Source organism: Aulonocara sp. 'chitande type north' Nkhata Bay, linkage group LG14, assembly GCF_057382095.1.
Source record: "Aulonocara sp. 'chitande type north' Nkhata Bay isolate Kocher_YH1m ecotype deep benthic linkage group LG14, A_spYH_male_GT1.1, whole genome shotgun sequence".
Classification (NCBI taxonomy): Eukaryota; Metazoa; Chordata; class Actinopteri; order Cichliformes; family Cichlidae; genus Aulonocara; species Aulonocara sp. 'chitande type north' Nkhata Bay.
In genome coordinates this window covers 21,083,554-21,102,666 of record NC_141357.1, presented here as the reverse complement: position 1 = coordinate 21,102,666, position 19,113 = coordinate 21,083,554, and the positions used below count along the sequence as shown (strand labels likewise).

The 19,113-nt window shown below is 39.5% G+C and overlaps 1 protein-coding gene across 2 annotated transcripts in view; it reads left to right on the top strand.

Annotated features, from left to right (window-relative positions):
- Window positions 1-19,113, top strand: part of limk1a (LIM domain kinase 1a) — a 58,449-nt gene that overhangs the window by 26,090 nt on the left and 13,246 nt on the right. The window contains exon 3 of one of the 2 annotated variants that reach the window (XM_086261491.1): window positions 2,195-2,333. In XM_086261491.1, coding sequence (XP_086117617.1) covers window positions 2,195-2,333 — 139 coding nt within the window. Of the gene's footprint in view, window positions 1-2,194; window positions 2,334-14,490; window positions 14,712-19,113 lie in introns of those variants that run through there. The other variant, XM_086261492.1, reaches the window with a different exon arrangement.

Sequence of the window (19,113 nt, the reverse complement as noted above, 5' to 3'; positions counted from 1 at the left end):
AAGAGATTAACACACTATTCCCATAGAATTACTTTTCTTATCTGCCATCAGTTACCAGGAAAACACCTGGACTTATTTTGAATGTCACACTCACATGTGTATCAGTCTGTACTATCTGCATTGTAGGTGAACTTGGAAGTTGTGTGTCTCGTATCTGTCTCATTGTCTATCACCATACGAACAGCCTTTTGTCTGTTGCCGTCTCAGCTGCCTTCTGTCTGTCATCATCTGATGTCTATCAGGGTGACTGACTGGTTTTGCGATTAAACTCTGGTGATATACTAGCTCTAGAGATAAGGATGTTTTTTGGGCTCGCTATCAGACCGTCTTCTTAGTAACTGGTGTAGACTCAGGCTCAGAAACCATACCACAACACTGGCTTATTTTCAGACACTCAAACGGGAGCAGCCTGATGACGGAGTGTTTTGTTGTGTGTATGTCTGTGTGTGAGTGTGTTTGTGTGTTTTAAATTCATGTTAATAAAATAAATACATTTAAAGTTATGTAGGGTAATGAAAATTTGCATGTTGTCTGGTTGAAGCATGTATTCTTGTGAAATCTGTATATACAGTGATGGTTCCTTTCCAGGTGTACAAGCTGCATGTTGCACAGGGACTAAAACACCCTTGCACCATCAGAGACACAAGCTTTTCAACTGAGTGCTGATAACAAGCTGGATGGTCCTGCTTCTGGATCACGTTCTTTTTTGCATCATAGAACTTTAATCTGCAATTGCTGATTGTACGTGAAATGTACTCACAGACGATGACTTCTGGAAATCTTCCTGAGTCCATCCAGTGATTTCCATGCCACTTGAGTATCCCAAGATCCGTCATGTTTCCAGTATTGGTTTTTGGCCTTGCACCATGCACTGGGGATTTCTCGATTACTCTGAATCTGTTGAGGATATTATGTGCTGTAGATGATGAGATATTTGTTCTTTGCAGTTTTACATTGAGGAACATTATTTTGAAATTGCTCCACAATTTGTAGACTCAATTTGTTATTTTTTATTTATTTATGAGAAACTCTGTCTCTCAAAGGTGCTCTTTTTATATCCAATAATGTTACCAATCTGTTGCCAGGTAACCTAATTGATTGTGAAGTGTCCCTCCAGCAGTTTCTTCTTAGTCCACACCGCTTACTTTTTCACCCTTTTGTTACCCCATCACAGCTTATTTTTAACACCTTACTGCCATCAAATTCAAAATGAGCTGTTTTTTCTCTCCCTAAAATGGTAAAATGTCTCAGTTTAAAAAAAAGTTTTCTATAATCTGTTGTGAATAAAATGTTTATAAAATTTGCATTCCTTTTTGTTGACATTTTACACAGCGTCCAAACTTTGTTGATATTGGGGTTGTGAATTAATCAAAATACGATAAAGATAACATAAGATACACTTTATTTATCCTATTTATTCTAGGTTTATGCTAGCTTACTAGGCTAACTTAGCCTAGCTTACTAGGCTACGTCGGTTGACGTAGTGTTTGCTCTGTTTATCGTTCATGTTTTCTATTTGCTATGACTCTGTTTTGTTTTTCCAGTCATAAGCTGTGGGTTAATGTATTATCATTTGCCTATTGCGTGGTGTGTGACGGGGCCACGAAGGAACTTGTTATCGCTATGAAAACTATAATTTGGAGCTCTGCAAGGCGTCATTAGGAGGGTTAAAGTATGGTTTACAGAGAGCAGTACAATATTATGTTCTGTCAGCACAATAACAAGTCAATCTGCTGTGCACCACTTAACTTTCCTGGAGGTCTGACCTGCAGGTTGACTGAACTACTCAGGGTGCTGAAAATAACAGCTGATGAATCTGTTTATAATATTGATCAGCAGTAAATGATTTTACATGTAATTGTTTAATTCATCTGTTTTGTCTGCCCATTTTAAATATGAAAGCAAGGTTAGTTTATTTTATTTCTTTTTTTTTTTATTAGAATATCGTAAATTGGAAAAACTTTTGGTTTGGTTTGTTGCAATTCAAATATTTCATTCTGGTTGTTGTATGTTTTTAATTTCTGTGTTGTCAAAAAGTTTAATTTACTTTTCCTCTTTTACGACTGCAAAGGGACTTGATCATCTTCATTATGTTTGGATTATTCATGTTTAAGGGAGCAGTGGTATTACTTTGTCTTTAATCTTCTGTTAAATTAATTGTTCTTGTGTCCGTTTCTGTCTCCTCTCCTGTTAGGTGTTGTGAGTGCAGCGCCTCGCTGTCCCACTGGTATTATGAAAAAGATGGCCGGCTCTTCTGCAAGAAGGACTACTGGGCCAAATTTGGGGAGCTGTGCCATGGCTGCAACGACCCGATCACCACTGGCCTCATTATGGTAAGAGGATCTGCCACTTAACTCATCACTTAGCACCCCCACGGTTCTTGGTTTGCCGATAAACCTTGAGTTCAGGCCGTGACAGACCCATACACACATCTGAGCCTGTACGTTTACAGCCTCACTGGCTGCTGTGCGCCAACAAGCGTAGATTTTAATAGGACATGTGCCAGACCTATAACTGACCCTGATGCCTTTGGCAGCTTAAAGAGATATTCTTACAGACCTCCAGTGAAAGTCCGAGCTCTTGTTGTGACACAGGAGAGGTTTGAGTGCACAATAGATGTGGCCACAGTGCTGGAAAGCAGATAAACTTGGCTTCTGCTGATAAGTGCTGCTGCATTATAGAAAAGACAAGATACCAGCACCAAAAGAGACTTGTGTCTATTTGTTGATTAGTGATGGAATCACACACATTCAAAGCCTGGAGAGACTGATTAATATTGTATGTTGGTGTAATAAAATATGTTGTCTTTATATATCTGAGGGCCCAGTTTCCCTGCCAGTGCAATGCCAGCAGTAGCAGAAATGCAAATGGATGGCGGGTTTTTTTCTGATGTTGTTTTGTGCCTGTTTGCAAATCTCCTGGCGTGTTAACTCGTCGTTGCTGAGGTGGTTGGAGAGATGCAGCCAAGATGATATTTGGATGGTTCACACTGTAATTTCAGCTGCAAAAAACAGTCTTCCTATGCTGCTAAGATCACCTCTTAGCACAAACATTAGGCCATTTCCAGGAGATTCCCTTACAAAGCAAGTTCAACACACCAAGGCTATGTTTTCTGTATCTGAATCTATATTTCTTACTTGACTATTATTCCTGGCTACAATCAACATCCCAACTAGCAGAGATATTCCAGGAGTGATTATGTGATTTTCCATAGAATGATCGTCACCCTGAGGTGGTTTTGTATATGTTGTTCTCTTATCTCTTATCTTGCTCCTGAGCAGAATAGGCCTGCAACAAGTTCCCATGGCAGTGTAGCCCTGTGAGAAGTGAACCGGCTTTGTGATACCAAATACTCACCATTAACACTGATGTTACCTGGATAAGCCCAAATATAGCTACTTATCTGATCTTTTGTTCTTGTTATTTTAGAAAAGTGAAAGAGCAGTTGCTGCATGCCTGACCTTAAATGTCTTATTGAAGTAACAAACTTGTAAATTTACATAGAAATGTGGTCAGTGTGTACAGTTTGTTCATGAAGCAAAGCTCATTCATTATTAAAGTAAACAGCTGTTTTGGTTTTTGGTATGTCGTGTTCACGATACCCATTAGAGCAAACGTTATTGTTGCAGGTGTTGCAACCAACAACTTTTACTTCGAAAGTGAACATTTGTGCCATACTGTTCACACCTGTTAGCAGTGAAGAGTCTGTGTCTTCCATGCAAGCTATGAGCGACCAGGTTTGCTGCAGCTGTCTAGAGGTGCAACATTTTACCATAGTAAAATGTGGTAGTCGCAGTAAGATTTGTCTAGTGGCTCTTTGAAGTAATAGTGTGCAGTTATTGCCACCCACACGCTGGTGGTCCTTTGATGCGGGGAAGCTGAGTTCATTCTTTGCATATCGAGTATCTGGTTTTCCACATTTTCCTCCTGGTCAGAAGCAGAAGCTAGCAGAATGCAATGTTTGGGTCCATGTGTGTATTTTATCATTCCTCTGCCTCCAGACAGCTTGCCCTTTGCTGTGCAATCTCAGTAATGATACAGAGGAGACTGTAAAGTGAATTAGGTGGAGTGATTGCTACCTCTTTCTCCTTCTCTTTCTTGTTTATTGCTTCTCTTACAGTGCAGAGTCACTGATTGACTGTCTCTGCAGCTGCACTTTAGCAAATTTAAGATTGGTGAGCCAGTCCAATTGTATCACTGTGCACACATGTAGACCAAGGTCAGCTCCCTACATCTGTGCCACACCCCATAAAGAAGGAGAAGCCTACTCCCATCCTGCACAGTCACTCTGACGCCTATGCAGATTAGTAGGAAAGCACAATCCTATTTTTAAAAATCACTGAGGCCACTGCACCTTAAAAAGCTGCTGTCACAGTCGGTGAAACCATTTTGAGCTCCATCATGCAGTGATGAGTCAGAGTCTGCAGACAAACATGGAAGAGCTGTTTTTGTGTTTCACAGGATTTCATCTCTCCTGCTACAGTAATGTCCACAAGCAACGCCTAGATTTGTTTTTTCTTTGTGTGTTTACTATGTGCAGTTTATTGACATACAACAATAACACAGCATCATCAGTGCTTCATTCATGATGCATCCATAAAAATGCTTGTCCGTAAATCAAATCACAAAGCTATGGATTGTATGAAATGCCCTCATGCTCTTGCTTTTAAATGTTTGGGGTGTATCAGATCATTTCAGTAATTTTCCCAAACTAACAGTGCAACAAGAGTGCCAGCTTTGTGCAGCAACTTAGTGTGTGGACATAAGAAGGTAGGCAAAAGCTCACTTTCGCACTTTCCAGAGACAGTTATTGCTTGAGTAAACAATATGAATGCCTTTGAGACAAAGGTGCAAAAGTCTGAAAGTTTTTCCATTCACAGATTAGAGAAGCTTGGAGGAGTTAATAAGCTATTTGCATCAAGCTGGTATATCAGAACGCTTGTGTCCTGTACATTTTAGTTCATTTTCACATCTCAACTATCTAATACAAGCAAATTTTGACACTTTTTTTTTTTAAATTCACGATTACACTGACAGTGTCAAAGTAGAAAATGAATTAGAACTAGGGGTGCACTAATTGACCAGGCAGGGATTGGAATTGACTGGTCATCCTCACACATGTCCAGTTGCGAGCTGGTCTGTTTCATGCATGTGGAACAAATGCACAACAGTGTAGATAGGCAAATAGTCATGTGCACAGTCACACACAACATGATAGAATTAAAGTAAACTGTAGGGGAAACACCATGAAAGCAATTGTGACAACAAATCACATCAGACTCTTTATTCACCTTCACCCAGCTGAACATGGACATTTAAGGAGGCTAACAAATTCTTAACATGCCTGTAATATAATTCTAAGTACCTGACATTTGTTTTGTTAAATATGTTGTATGAGCTTCTGTTTGGTAAAGAAAAAGATCTCTTTGAATTTGGGGGTTCAGCAACTCATTTTCAGTTAATTATTTACACCTGCTTCCAGAGTAAAGCGCTATATTTTTAGCTGTCTATAGAAGATCCTGTCACTCACTGCAGCTTGGGGGGATTATAAAGAAATTGTGAAGTTTAATAATGTCTTTTATAATGAAAATTCAATTTTGCATTGAAGAAAGTTGACTTTTACTTGCACATGCTGTCATTTTTAGAGAGGAAGTCAGAATCTAAAAAAAATGGTATCTGTAGGTCACACTTGGAGAAAATCCAAAAATGGGATAGCCCAAAAAATTGAAGTTGATCCTTCTCTAATCAAAACAGGACAAAAACACAAAGTCTGTGCAGTTAAGTGATTAAATTATTTCTTCAGTGTAATAAAACATCGATTCCAGATGTTACACGGTTACTCTTCAGAAAGACTGAGTTTGACTGGTTCTTTTTTCCTTTAGGCACTTTAGGACTTTCTTGTAGTGGCTCCACAGTGCAGTAGTTTACACCTTTGCAGATCCTTGGTTTGATCCTGGGAGAAGACAAATCCCTTGAGGAATGTGTAAGAAAGTGCATCCTGCCAAATCAAATATGCGGAACTCCTTCCTATATTGATCCCTTGTAAATAAGGGGAGCAGCTTTTCTTTTAGGACTTTCTTGTACATGTCAGGGTAATATTTTTTATGGTTGAAAATCCCAGAAGAAGAGTCTCTCGGTGGAGACAAGTGGAGATTATTTTGGCTACTACAGTTTCCAGGATCAAGAATGAAATATTAAGCTTGAAATGCTTTGGTGGTTTCAGTCTCCCTTTGAATTTCCTGATTGCTCCATGTGTCTCTGTTATTGTTTTGGACCGTAACCACTGCTACCCTGTGGATGGGGCTATTAAACCAAATAAATCTAACAGTATGTCTTAGGCTGTTATATTTTATTGAAGGGGCTGTTGGTGTGTAAACAAGTGTGTGTCTACAACCTCTGCTGCTCTCAGCACCTTAAGCTGGAAGTTGACAGAAGTTAATTCAGGTAGAGAATAACTCTTAGTTATTTACTACCTACCTGTACTTGCACTGATTTATGCAATGAACAGATGGAATTGAATTCCCTCTCCTCTCATCACTCTTTCCCTCCATTACTCCTCCTCCTGACAAATGAATCTGCAGTAATCCCAGCTGTGCCCCCATTCAGTTTAGAGTCAGTCAGCCTTTCTGCAAACAAATCAGGGCCAAGATCCATCCAATGGAAACTGTGCCAGACATCGACCCGAGCCTGGTAATTATCCAAAGGTTGAGAGTGGATTGTTTTGACTGTTTCTCACTCTTACTTTGTTATCTTTGCCACAGCGCTTTGCTGTCAGTCGGCCCTGCATGCCAGCAGGAACTTTTGTTGTTGTTGACTGTGATGGCTGTGGTGCAGTCTGAGCTCTGATTCTGGACAAAGTGCAAATACAAAGTGCTGTAAATAGAAAAAATGAATAACACTTTTGGAATACTGAGTTTTTTTCTAAGTTGGGTTTACTTTACACAAGTCGAAATTACATTCTTGTTTATTGCATGGCTTAAAAAAGCAGCAGTTCACAGATTTCTGTTAGACTCTACCTTAACTCTTTGAACTTGTCACAGTTCATTTTTGGATTCAGTCCTCTTTGGTCCCTGACCATCTCCACTATGCTTAGGGATGTAGAAGCTCCATTCATATTGTTGCTATGATAGTTGTTTAGGGCTCTGATAGTATGTTTGGGCTAGTTGTCATGCTACAGAGGGAATTTCAAACACCTCCCTGATGGTAGTGCATGATAGATATGAGTCAAAAATGAGTAAAACTGCTTCACATTGCTGCATATTTGAGACATACATTAGTTTTGAAGAAGTAGGAGAGCAGAAGTAGAAGGAACAAAGTAGAAGAGGAAAAGAGCAGAACAGTTCAAGATTGAGAAATGTGGAAATGTTTTAAGAGACTCTAAGTTGGGTTGTGTAGCACTAAATACAGGTACACTGTAAATATGCTGTATAAAGTCTGCAATACTTGGCAAGCGGCCGCCTGCATAGTAAATCTGATGTGATTTTCAGCTCAGGTTGCATATATAGTTGTATATGGTTTGTCTAACTGAGCCAAAATGAAGTTAAAATGGAAAATCAAAAGAAAAAAGGGAAGACAAAAACATCTACAAAGTAAGTCAAATATATGAATGTGTCTGACATTAGCGCTGCTGCCTGTACTGCCACTTCTGCTCCTACAGAATCATACAGTTACTAAGGCAAAGCTCTTTCCACAAAAGACAAACCAAATCAGAGGACTAGTTAATAAACATGTTGTATAAAAGTGTAAAGTTGATGGGGAAATAAAATGCGCTGAGGAGTCTCACAGGAAGCACTGCACTTGGTTGTTCATGAGAAAGTAAACTTTTTATATTAATTGAAATTATTACTAAACAAAACGATTGTATGGCCTGAGTTTATATGCAGCGTGTCCATCAGGTCCCAAACCCTTTCCAGGTTTGCTGTTTGTTAGTTTTCATTGCGTTGTGTTACTGACAGCTTTGGAGAGATGACGGTTATTCTGGCCTGACAGGCCTTAAACAATAAATCTCAGGGACTTTTCCCTTGCTGTGTCTTAGAATACAAGATGTACTGAAACAGTTGGAGGTAAAATCCGAGGCGTTTCCCTGAAATCACAAGTGTTTGTGAGTCTTTGGAATTTTCTTTTCTTTTCTTTGGTATCATGTGTTCCTTTATGAGAATTTCAAAACCCTGTTACAACATGTGCTGTACTTCTGTTGTGTTCTTGACACGTTACTGTTGTTTTCAGTTTCACTCAGTCAGATGTATCTGAAACTTTGTGCGGTGTTAATTATTACATAGATTAGCTTATTATATTAAAATAAGTTAAATGATGAAATATAGGCATTTGTGTACATAGTTTTTCATTTGAACTGTTCAGCAGATTTAGGTTGAGTGAGGGTATACAAATGTTGCTTTTCATTTTTAGTTAATATTAAGTAATACTTGTGTCTGGGTTGGCTGTAAAACCAGTGGAAAGTCCCAGATCTACACTGAACTTTACCAACTCCCACTGGTCTGATGTGTCTTGTGTGTACATGGGAGTCTGCCAGTTGTTTCTGTAACTGCCTGATGATTCTTTTGCCACTAAGTGAGGACAGATACATCTAATGTGTTGCCAAAACATATGTTTAAGATGCTGCAGTTCAGATTGTGGTACTGCTTTTTCGAGAGCAGCCGTTGATCTCATCAGTAACTAACTGGTTTAAAGCTCTCTTTCAGCATGTTGTAATCTCTTTAATTTGCATCGTATTTTGAAGTCTGAATATGAACTCCCTCTCAGAGGCCAGGTTCTCACACTGTGCCCTGTTTGATGGCAGGAAATAGATTATGTTACGATCACTTCCCTGTTTTAAATATTTTAATCAGACATAGTAATCTGCAAATGGCCTTCAGTAAAATGTGTTAAGACACTTGTTTATCATTTCCTCTTCCCGGTGTGGAAACACTGATGAGAACAGCCACCTCTGTGGGCTGAATTCCCCCCCGTAGGGTAGCTGTGGGCTGTTGGGTTTCACTTCTGAGTTCTGTGCCTGCAGCTTGGACTGAACTTAACTTTTGCTTTCTGCAAAGAGGCCAGTTTAGTGTCACACACTATACAGGTTACTGATGCAGTTTTTCACTCCTGTTGCTAATTCTTTCTAGTTGAATACCTCACGGATTGTATTTAGTTCTTTGTTTTACAGCAGTTTGTATGTAGATTTATCTAAAGTTGATTAAAGTCCCGAACCTTGCTTTGCTTACAGCTGGAAATATATTACAGAATATTTCAGACTTCCCAGCGTTCATCTGGTAATTGGGTTAATATCTCTGCATCGTTTCCACAGAGTGTAATAATTTAAGGAAGTTTGTTTTATTACTCATGAAATCAGCTTCTTAAAGAATATAACACAATCCTAATTAAAAGGATATTTACTTCATAACATACTTGTTGTATCCTATTCTAGTGACATTTCTGAGAAAATACTCAGTTCATAATTTTCTAGTGACATCATAGCATTATAAAAATAACCACCTGGTGAACAGAGGGTGAATTTCCTCCAGTGCATGACAGTAACTTTATCAGATGGGAAATTAAATACTTAATGACTGCTCACTGAGCTTGCTGAGTATGAGTAGAGTACGCTCCTGCATGCAGACAAATTAAGCACAGTAGCAATCCCTCCCTTTTTCTCAATTTGTAAGCAGTGACAGTTAAGCTGAAGTTTTCATTGGATTTCTATAGTGAAATTTGATCATAATGTTAAACCTGGTCACAACTGCGCAAGTAACCATGAAGCTAACATTTGATGAATCAGCATTACTTATATATAATTATATATATAAGTTAATATATATAATTAACTAAGTAGTATTCTGCATACTAAGACAGTCAAGAATGTTTTTGTTTGTTTATTTTTGTTTGTTTTTCTCTGCCTTGGATCATGAATAACAGAAATATTTGCCTATTCAGATAGACACTATAGTGTATTATAATGCTTCTTTTGGAGGATCAGGTTTCTTAGTGATTCTGGTCCACGTTTCCGTGACAGTGCCACGCAGATTTGTTGGCTGAACATTCATAATGCAACTCACCTGTTCTGCGACATCACAAAGATGCTGTATTAATTTGAGATTTGAAAATAAGACCTCACTTTCCAGTTCTAAGTTGACAGGAGTGGCACAAAGTGTGGTTTTTCTTTCAGCGAGTTCTGAAATACAAAACTAGCCCATGTGGAATCAACAACCACGGCACATTCAAAGTCACTTAAATCACCTTTCTTCCTGATCATGAAGCTCACTTTGAACTTCAGAGGTCATCTTGACCGTGTACATGCCTAAATGCATGCTGTATGCATCCTGGCATGTGACTGGCTAATTAGACATTTAACAACAGCTTAAATAGGTATATATAAAAAATGTCCAGTGAGTGTAACTAACCATACTTTTGTACACTTTACATCCTGGCTACAGTGTCACAAGTGAGATTGTTAAGTGGGTATAAAGATTAAAATTAAAGAATCCCAGGAGCTCTGTCTCTGACTTAGCATTAACATATATCTGTGAGAACTGTGTATGCCTTGTTATATAATTTGTTTGCATTTCTGTGTGAAAACCTTTACTGATTATTTTCCTAGAGCTTCAGTCTCTCCTACCAACAAAAACCCTGCTTGGTTAATGCTGACTTGGCCTAGGACCTTTTGCAAGAGACATTCTTTATATTGAATCTTGACTCCCATGTACTGTGTATTGCTATTAGATTAGCAAAGTTTGGAATCATTATAAAAGCTTTTTGTCACTAGACCTTCCAATAATCACATTATTAAGATAATATGAATCCATATGAATGCCCCCCTGTGATTTTACCTGCATCCTGCGATTTGATTTTTAGTTATTTCAACAGCAAACTGAAGAAAAGCCTTGACTCCGTTGCTCCACTCACCACCAAAAAGATTAACGTAAAACATGCATCACCTTGGAGAAACGAAGAAGTCAAAAAACTCAAAAGAAATTGCAGGGCAGCAGAAAGGAGATGGAGGAAAACTAAAAATAATATCAACCATCAAATATTTTGCGAGCAACTTAAAGTGTACAATAATACATTAAGGAAGTCAAGAAATTCATACTTCGCCAAAATAATCAGTATTAACAAAAATAATCCCAAGGTCCTCTTTTCCACCATAGATCACTTATTTAACCCTGATTTTAACAGCTCCCAAAGAACCCCCACAGACTCGCTCTGTGAGCAGTTTGCAGACCACTTCAGGGGAAAGATCAGCGCCATCAGATCTGATATTTTATCTAATCGTGATATGATTTTAAATACATCTGAGGGCTCGATTGTACCTGAGGAGACACTGGACAGCTTTGTCCTGGTTAATGCTGAGAACTTTCAGAAGGTTTTCTCCACAGTGAGACCCACCACATGTCTTTTAGATCCAATCCCTTCTTCACTCTTTAAAACACTTTATGGATTTTTTGAGGCTGAGCTTTTATGCATGATGAATTGCTCTCTTCAGTTGGGTGTCTTCCCTGCTGCCTTTAAAACGGCGGTGGTGAGGCCCCTTCTGAAGAAGAGCAATTTGGATTGTAATGATTTTAATAACTACAGACCTGTATCCAACTTACCATTTTTAAGTAAAGTCTTAGAAAAACTTGTTTTTACTCAGATTACTGATTTTCTCAATGATAGACAGATCCTGGAGATATTCCAGTCTGGATTTAGGGTGAACCACAGCACAGAGACGGCTCTCCTAAAGGTTTTAAATGATCTTAGATGTAACTGGGACTCCCAAAAGCTCTCAGTCCTGGTGCTACTGGATCTAAGCGCAGCCTTTGATACAGTAGACCACGCTATTCTTTTAAACAGACTGAAACACATGGTGGGCCTCTCTGGTGCTGTACACAGCTGGTTCACTTCCTATCTCTCTGACAGAACTTTTATGGTGAGTATGGATACATGCTCCTCTAAGATCCATAAAATGACATGTGGTGTGCCTCAAGGGTCGGTTCTAGGCCCTGTACTTTTTAATTTGTATATGCTCCCTCTCGGCGGTGTCATCAGGAGGCATGGAGTGAACTTCCACAGTTACGCTGATGACACGCAGCTGTACATCTCCGTGTCTCCTGATGACACCAGACAAATGGATGCCCTCTTTAACTGTATCTTGGATATAAGATCTTGGATGGCAGAAAACTTTTTACAACTTAACCAGGACAAAACTGAAGTTTTAATTGTCGGTCCTGAGGCTCAGAGAGAGAAACTCTTGTCTAAATTAGAGGCATTTTCACTATGTCCTTCGCTACAAGTGAAAAACCTGGGTGTTATTTTTGACTCTGAGCTTGGTTTTATCCCACATATTAAACATGTAACTAAAATTGGATTTTATCATCTAAAAAATATAGCCAGAGTCCGCCCTATTCTCTCTCGGGCCAACACGGAGATGCTGATGCATGCTTTTATTACCAGTCGCATTGATTACTGTAATGCCCTGCTCTCTGGTCTTCCTAAGAAGAATATTTCAACTTTACAACTCTTGCAAAACTCGGCAGCTCGTGTGCTGACGAAGACCAGAGGGCGGGCCCACATTACACCGGTTTTAGAATCGCTGCACTGGCTCCCCGTGTGTTTCAGGATCGATTTTAAAGTTCTTTTATTGGTTTTTAAATGTCTTAATGGTCTTGGGCCTTCCTATCTCTCAGATCTGCTTTTACCATACGAACCCTCGCGGACCCTGAGGTCCTCTGGTACTGGCCTTTTGATTGTCCCTAAAGTCAGGACACATACTCACGGAGAGGCAGCGTTTCAGTGGTATGGTCCTCGTCTGTGGAACAGCCTGCCGGAGGAGCTCAGGGCCGCAGAGAACGTACATGTTTTCAAGAACAGGCTCAAGACCCACCTTTTTAATTTAGCTTTTACTTAACGTTTATTTATTTTATGCTGATTTATTCTATCCTGTTATTCTATTATTAATTTAGGATTTACCTAATATTTGTTTGATTTTATTCTTATTAATTTTTTAATCTTCTTATTCTATTTATATTTATATTGTATCCTGTTCTTATTTATTTTATCATTTTACCCTATATATATTGTATTGCGTCATATCTCCAGTGTTTCCTCGGAGGGCGCTCTCTGCACCGGGGCTGTTATTGACCGTGGCTGCTGGGTCTCTGGGGTCCTCTCAGCCTGGCTGGGGGGCTCCTTTGCCTCCCTCCTGCTGTGTGCCCAGCCTGGAGGCTGCGGTCTGTGACCGGCTCCCGGTGCAGACGGCTCTCTGTTATAATGTTTCCTCACTTGGCTCATGCGAGCCCAGCCCAATTTTTACTCTTTAAGTGTGCGCGTGTGTGTATGTGTGTGTGGGTGGGGGGATATATGTGTATTGAGAGTGTGGGGAGTGAGTTGGAGGGTGGGGTGGGCTGCTTTTAACTATGTAAAGCACTTTGTGCTACATTTTCTCTGTATGAAAAGTGCTTTATAAATAAAGATTGATTGATTGATTGATTGATATCATATGCTTGCCTGGCAGCTGTCTCTCACTGCAGTCTGTCTCCACCACTTTAGCGTGAATGGGTCTGAATGTCTATTAATATCTGCACAGTGCACACTCAGATGGTCCTCCAGCACCGGTCTAAAGTGAGGGCAGAGACTTGGACTTCTTGGCATGCACGACATGTTTGTGCCGAACTGTTCTGTACAAGCTAAGACGGGAAAAGCGCAATAGGACACACCTATTTTACAGTATATGTAACAAAGAGCTGTCTCTGAACTTTTTTTCAACTTTATGTGGTGAAATCCTGCCTGTTGTAATCTGACATTAGCATAGGACAAGACTTAAAAAGTATTTACTATTTAGTTATGCATTTCCATCGATCTGCAGGATGTTGAATGAAGCTTTAGTTGGTCAGAAAAAACACTTAAAATAAAATATAAATTATTATATTAAACAGTTTTTAAAGGTTTAACTTCTAAAATGTTTGCTGCTATTACGTTATTATTTTTAGGCTGTATTATTTTTACGTGGGTTTTACTAGTTTTGTTGATTTGGTTGAATAGTAAGCTTGTGGCTTGCTTTCACTGTGGTTTGCTTTACTATTAATATTTGAGATTTGAAAAGAATCAGTAATTGCAATTTTAGTTTTTTTGTTTAAAGGAAGAAAATAACAAGCCCAGTGTATTCACTTTACCTAGTTCAGCACAACACTAAATTAAACATGCAACACAAACAAATTAGTCCAACCTAAAAAAACAAAAAACAACTTTCCATAGCATAACATTCAATAAGTCAGGCCTGTGACTGTTGCCGCTTTCAAAATGTGATTACAGGAATAGGGGGAGAGGGAAGGAATTCTCTGAAGACACCGTGGGGGGTTGGGCGGAGGGGGTGCGAAGCAGCCGGCAAGCTGACAGCGTGTACAAGAGTGGGCTGGGCCAAACAGGAAACGATGATGTCATAGCAAAAGTGAGCGAGAGAGAAGGGGAAGGCAGAGTGGTTGGGGGGGAGAGGCACTGATTCAGAGATGAGCTCAGCTGCATAGGCGTGGGCTGCTCGCTCTCTCCTCCCCCTCTCAGTGCTCTCTTGCTGCCTGCTTTGGCTGCTGCCAGTGTTTTGTTATGACAGCGGGGGAAATCGCCTGCCTCAGTAGAATGAACTAGAACAGCGAAGAGGAGAGACGCCGGCTCCCGTTGACATGGTGGGAGATTTATTTTTCTGGAGCTTCTGCTGTCTCAGGCTGTGGAAAAGGGATAAGAAGGTGAGCCTATTCGCTGCTGCTGATGCTGATGCTGACACTCTGGGTGTCTTCTGATTGATTTATAGTATTCATGAGCCGGCGGGGAGGCAGCGAAGCAGGTCTCTAAGCTGGTTCAGATAGTTTGCCGGTTGCTTCTGCACAGTCTTGTTCCAGCATGCCTCTTTAATGTTAAAGCCAGAGCATGAAATATGGTGTGTTTTGTGTGTCCCTTTAAACTGGGTCAGTGTATTGCTTTTTCTAATTACAGATATGCGTCTTTTTTTCTGCTCCAGTGTCATGAAAATGTGATGAGCCATGGCACACATGCTATTTTTAGGATGCGTTCTTCTTCACATAAAAGTGCTAGCACATTCAAAAAGATTATTTTTAAAAATCACTGTCAGGACATTTTCATTTATTTATTTATTTTTAATGAAAGTGGATTTGAGACTTGCAGAAAGAGAGGGAGGGGGGCCGACAGGCTGAATAGCAGCTTTCCAAAGCGGAGGCCAGGGTATGCTGTGGCACTGTACGGTTTGTGACGGAAGGGGGTTTCCATTCAGACAGCATCAGTGTGACCCACTGTCTTCCCTGTCAGCCTTTCAGTCTAATTATGTTTGCTTAAATGATGTGTACTGTAGCTTCATCTTCTTTTTACTTGATTTCTGTTTAGCCAGCTTTGATTGCAGTTTTGTGCAGCATCTTGATCATACTCTGTGTTAAAGCTTTAGGAAATCCCTTTGACAGATTTTAGTATTTGACCCAGTTGTAGCTCAATCTCAGTGCAGCAAATCAGGTATCAGATACACATGCTCTTCTGACTATTCCCCCACATGATGTCATTTTTTTTAAACACAGCTATTAAAATTTTGTTTTGCTTTCAGTGAACTCAGTCACATATGGACTGCGTATTTCTGTTTAGCTCATGTAGGATGCCTCAGAGGAAAGTTCATTACATCAAGGACGGGTTTAAGCAAAGCCAGATCTCCTATAATCCTGTGAGTCCATTCAGAGTCACCCTTTGCGTTGTTGATATGAGGTCATTCTTTCACGTTTTGCAAGAGTGTTGTTAAGTCAGAGGATCCAACCGGTGCTTCTAGCTGCAGGGGTTCTGTTTCAGAATGGGTGCACCTTTATTCATGTTTGGTGTGTATGCCTAGGAAATTTGTACAAATAGTCAATGGTTTGGATATGCAGACCTGCAAGCGTCTGGTGACGTTATCCTTTGACTGTGTTCCTGTGGTGTCCCAGAGGCATCAGATTTCCACTAATGTATTCCTTAAATAGATAAGTTAAAAAACAATATATTCAAATATATTCAAGTTTTTTCTCATTAAACATCTCACATTTACTTTGCTGTTAATATAGTTTCATAAAAATCATTATGTCTTCACTTAAGACGTGAGATCAGTGTGTCAACTTCCCAGTGCTTTGGCCCTGCTGTTTTCTAGAAAGTTCTTCACGTCTGCGATCAGACATGTGGCATCTGTTTGTGGTCCTTTGTATTCATTGCTGTATAAGGCTTTGTATAAGGCTTTCATTAGTAAAGATAATCAGTGAGGAAAATGTGAAATGATGTGATGGAAATGGAAAAATGTCACGAAGAAGATATGAAAGATCTTGAAGCAAAACCGGAGCAAAACAAGAACTAAATGATTTGGGTTGGAACATGACGTATGAAATAGAAATGAGAGACTGTTAACTGTAAAAACGTGTCTTTGAAATTTTATATAAGGAACTGCCGCCACTGGTCTGCCTTAGTTTTTTCAACCCATGTGTTTGTAACATAATCTACATGCTAATTATAACTGTATTTACTCAGGCCTCAGTGTTGTTGTTTTATCTGTCACTGAGAGTATTACACTGTTGTAAATTCCTAAAAAACAACCTCCAAGGGTCACTTCACATTCCACAGCCACTCTAAGGTTGCACTTATAAATCATTAAAAAACAAACAAAGTTTGAAGGCTACATTAACCTAAAAGTGTCTGTGGGTGACGGTCACACGTTGGTGGTAATGAGGTAACACTCGAAACTACTTAGAATTTTTTCTTCCCCATCACCTCATCAGTACTTCTTCACCAGAAAAACCCCGCAGACTGCAACCACTTAATAATGTGGTGATGATGTATGCTAAACTGTTTAAGGAGTGAGCTCTTTAAACTTGAGGGATCCTCAGTGTTTGGAGAAAATTCAGATAATAGAATTTAAAAAACAAAACAAAAACTTAAGTACTGATGTGTCAGACAGTAGATACTTTTATCTACATATAGTGTGATATAGTAAAAACAAGATGATGAGGTCATTGTGAAGAAACTTTCCAGCAATGACTTTCACAATTTAACATGAAGACTCTCCTTGATTCTGTTTCACACGCTGATGATGAAATTCTGCTACTAAATTAAAGGCTTCTCTCCAAACATGACTTTTGTTAGATTCACTTGTATGAGCTCTTCTAACATTTAGCCTGTGTGTTGTAAGATTTACCCAGCTTGGTTAAAACTTGTTTAAAACTTGTTTCAAGTGCCCAGTTCCCCAGACATGGATTAGCCAGAACACAAAAACTTTTTTTTTCTTTCTTTTTTTTTTTTTTTTTACCTGGGATTAGGGCTGCCACGATTAGTCGACTAGTCACGATTACGTCGACTATCAAAATCGTCGACGACTGATTTAATAGTCGACGCGTCATTTGAAGCTTTGTAAGATCCCAAAAGCAGGAATAAGTAGCAGGATTTAAGAGTGTAATAACGGACTGAAACAGAAGATGGCAGCACTGCATGTACAAGGATGCCAGCTGCCGTTAAACCCCGAAGAAGAAGAAACTGTGTCCCAGAATTCATAGCGCGGCCCAGCGCAGTTGTCAACAATGGCGGCAGCTAGTTAGTTTTAATATTACTCTTATTATTCTTTCTGGGTCACAAAATAAACGTCTAACATATTTTCAGGCGAGAATGTAGCTGTGTAAACCTCAAATATCTGCTCAGTTTATCAAGACACCACATATTTACAAAAGCGCTCCGACGTTTTCGGAGGCGTCTGTTACCCACTAGCTCAATAGCTAGCCGGGGGCCATGAGAGCACCGGACTCCCGGCAGATTGTTTTCAAACCCACCGCCCTACTCAGGTTAAACATATACAAGTCACTTAGATAACTTAAAAATGTTATTGTTTGGCTTTTTTCAGTATTTTATTTGTTCCTGAGTAAATCGGCTGAGTTTATTAAACTCCACCGAAACAATCTGCACATTTAATTAGAATTCAATTAACTATCATCTTGTCTTTATTTTTAGTTAGCACAGACCTTAAACACTTAAAGCTGTAAGCTAATGATAGTTATATAAGAGCAGATGCTGCTGGTGCAATAAGCTGTACTTTTACGTTCAATGGATGATGATCTGATTAGTCGACTAATCGCAAAAATAATCGGTGACTAGTCGACTATCAAAATAATCGTTTGTGGCAGCCCTACCTGGGATTAGGCTTAATCCACATCTTGGAAAGAAGCTAAAAAATAGTTTTGATGTAGAGATGAGTCATTCAATTCAATTCAAGTCATTTCAATTAAATTCTGTGTTACTTATATGCCACTTAATCACAACAACAGCGGCCTCAAGGTGCTTTATAATATCTACAGTAATAGAGAGAAAACGTCAACAATCGAACAACCCCTATGAGCAAACACCTGGTGACGGTGTAAAGCAAAAACTCTGTTTTAACAGGAAGAAAACCAGGTTAAGGGAAAGAGAAGCCATCTGCCGTGATCGGACACGGCAAGGCAGACTGTAGAAGAGAACCAGCGTTTAATAACTCTTATGATTAGACTTAGTAACAAATAATGTACCAACTATTTGGCAAGTGTAGCTGTTGTGTAGCTAACTTCTATCAGTTTGCTGAATATTAAACTAATTGAGAAGATTAAATAAACTAATTTCAAGTTACAGTGCACTAGGCTGTTAATGACACCAAACAAACCAACTTCCTTCATGAATGTTATATATAGAATTACATATATACATGTAGAAGAAATTAGCATTAAAACTGCACTTTTAGTAAACTCCACACTCTTTAAAAACATCATTAGTATAAACATTTGAGCACAGAAGCTGCAAAGACCTCAACTGTTCTTTAGCTTCATTTCTCTCTGTCATCCCATGAACATGGCGCACGTGGCAGCAGAGTAACGGCAGCTTGACCCGGTTACTCCTGGACCCCGTGGACCCACTTCCTCTCCCCCCCAGGCAGACATGTGTTCTCTGTTTGGTTTGTGTTCACTCGAAGAGGACACGAGGCTAGCGCACACCATCGCACACACTCTTGAGCATGACTATGAGCTAATGCAGACTCGACACACGCCCACAGACCTTATGTCAGGATAGGATGTGGAAACAGTGGTGTATTAATGCATTTGGTGTTTCTCAAACCTT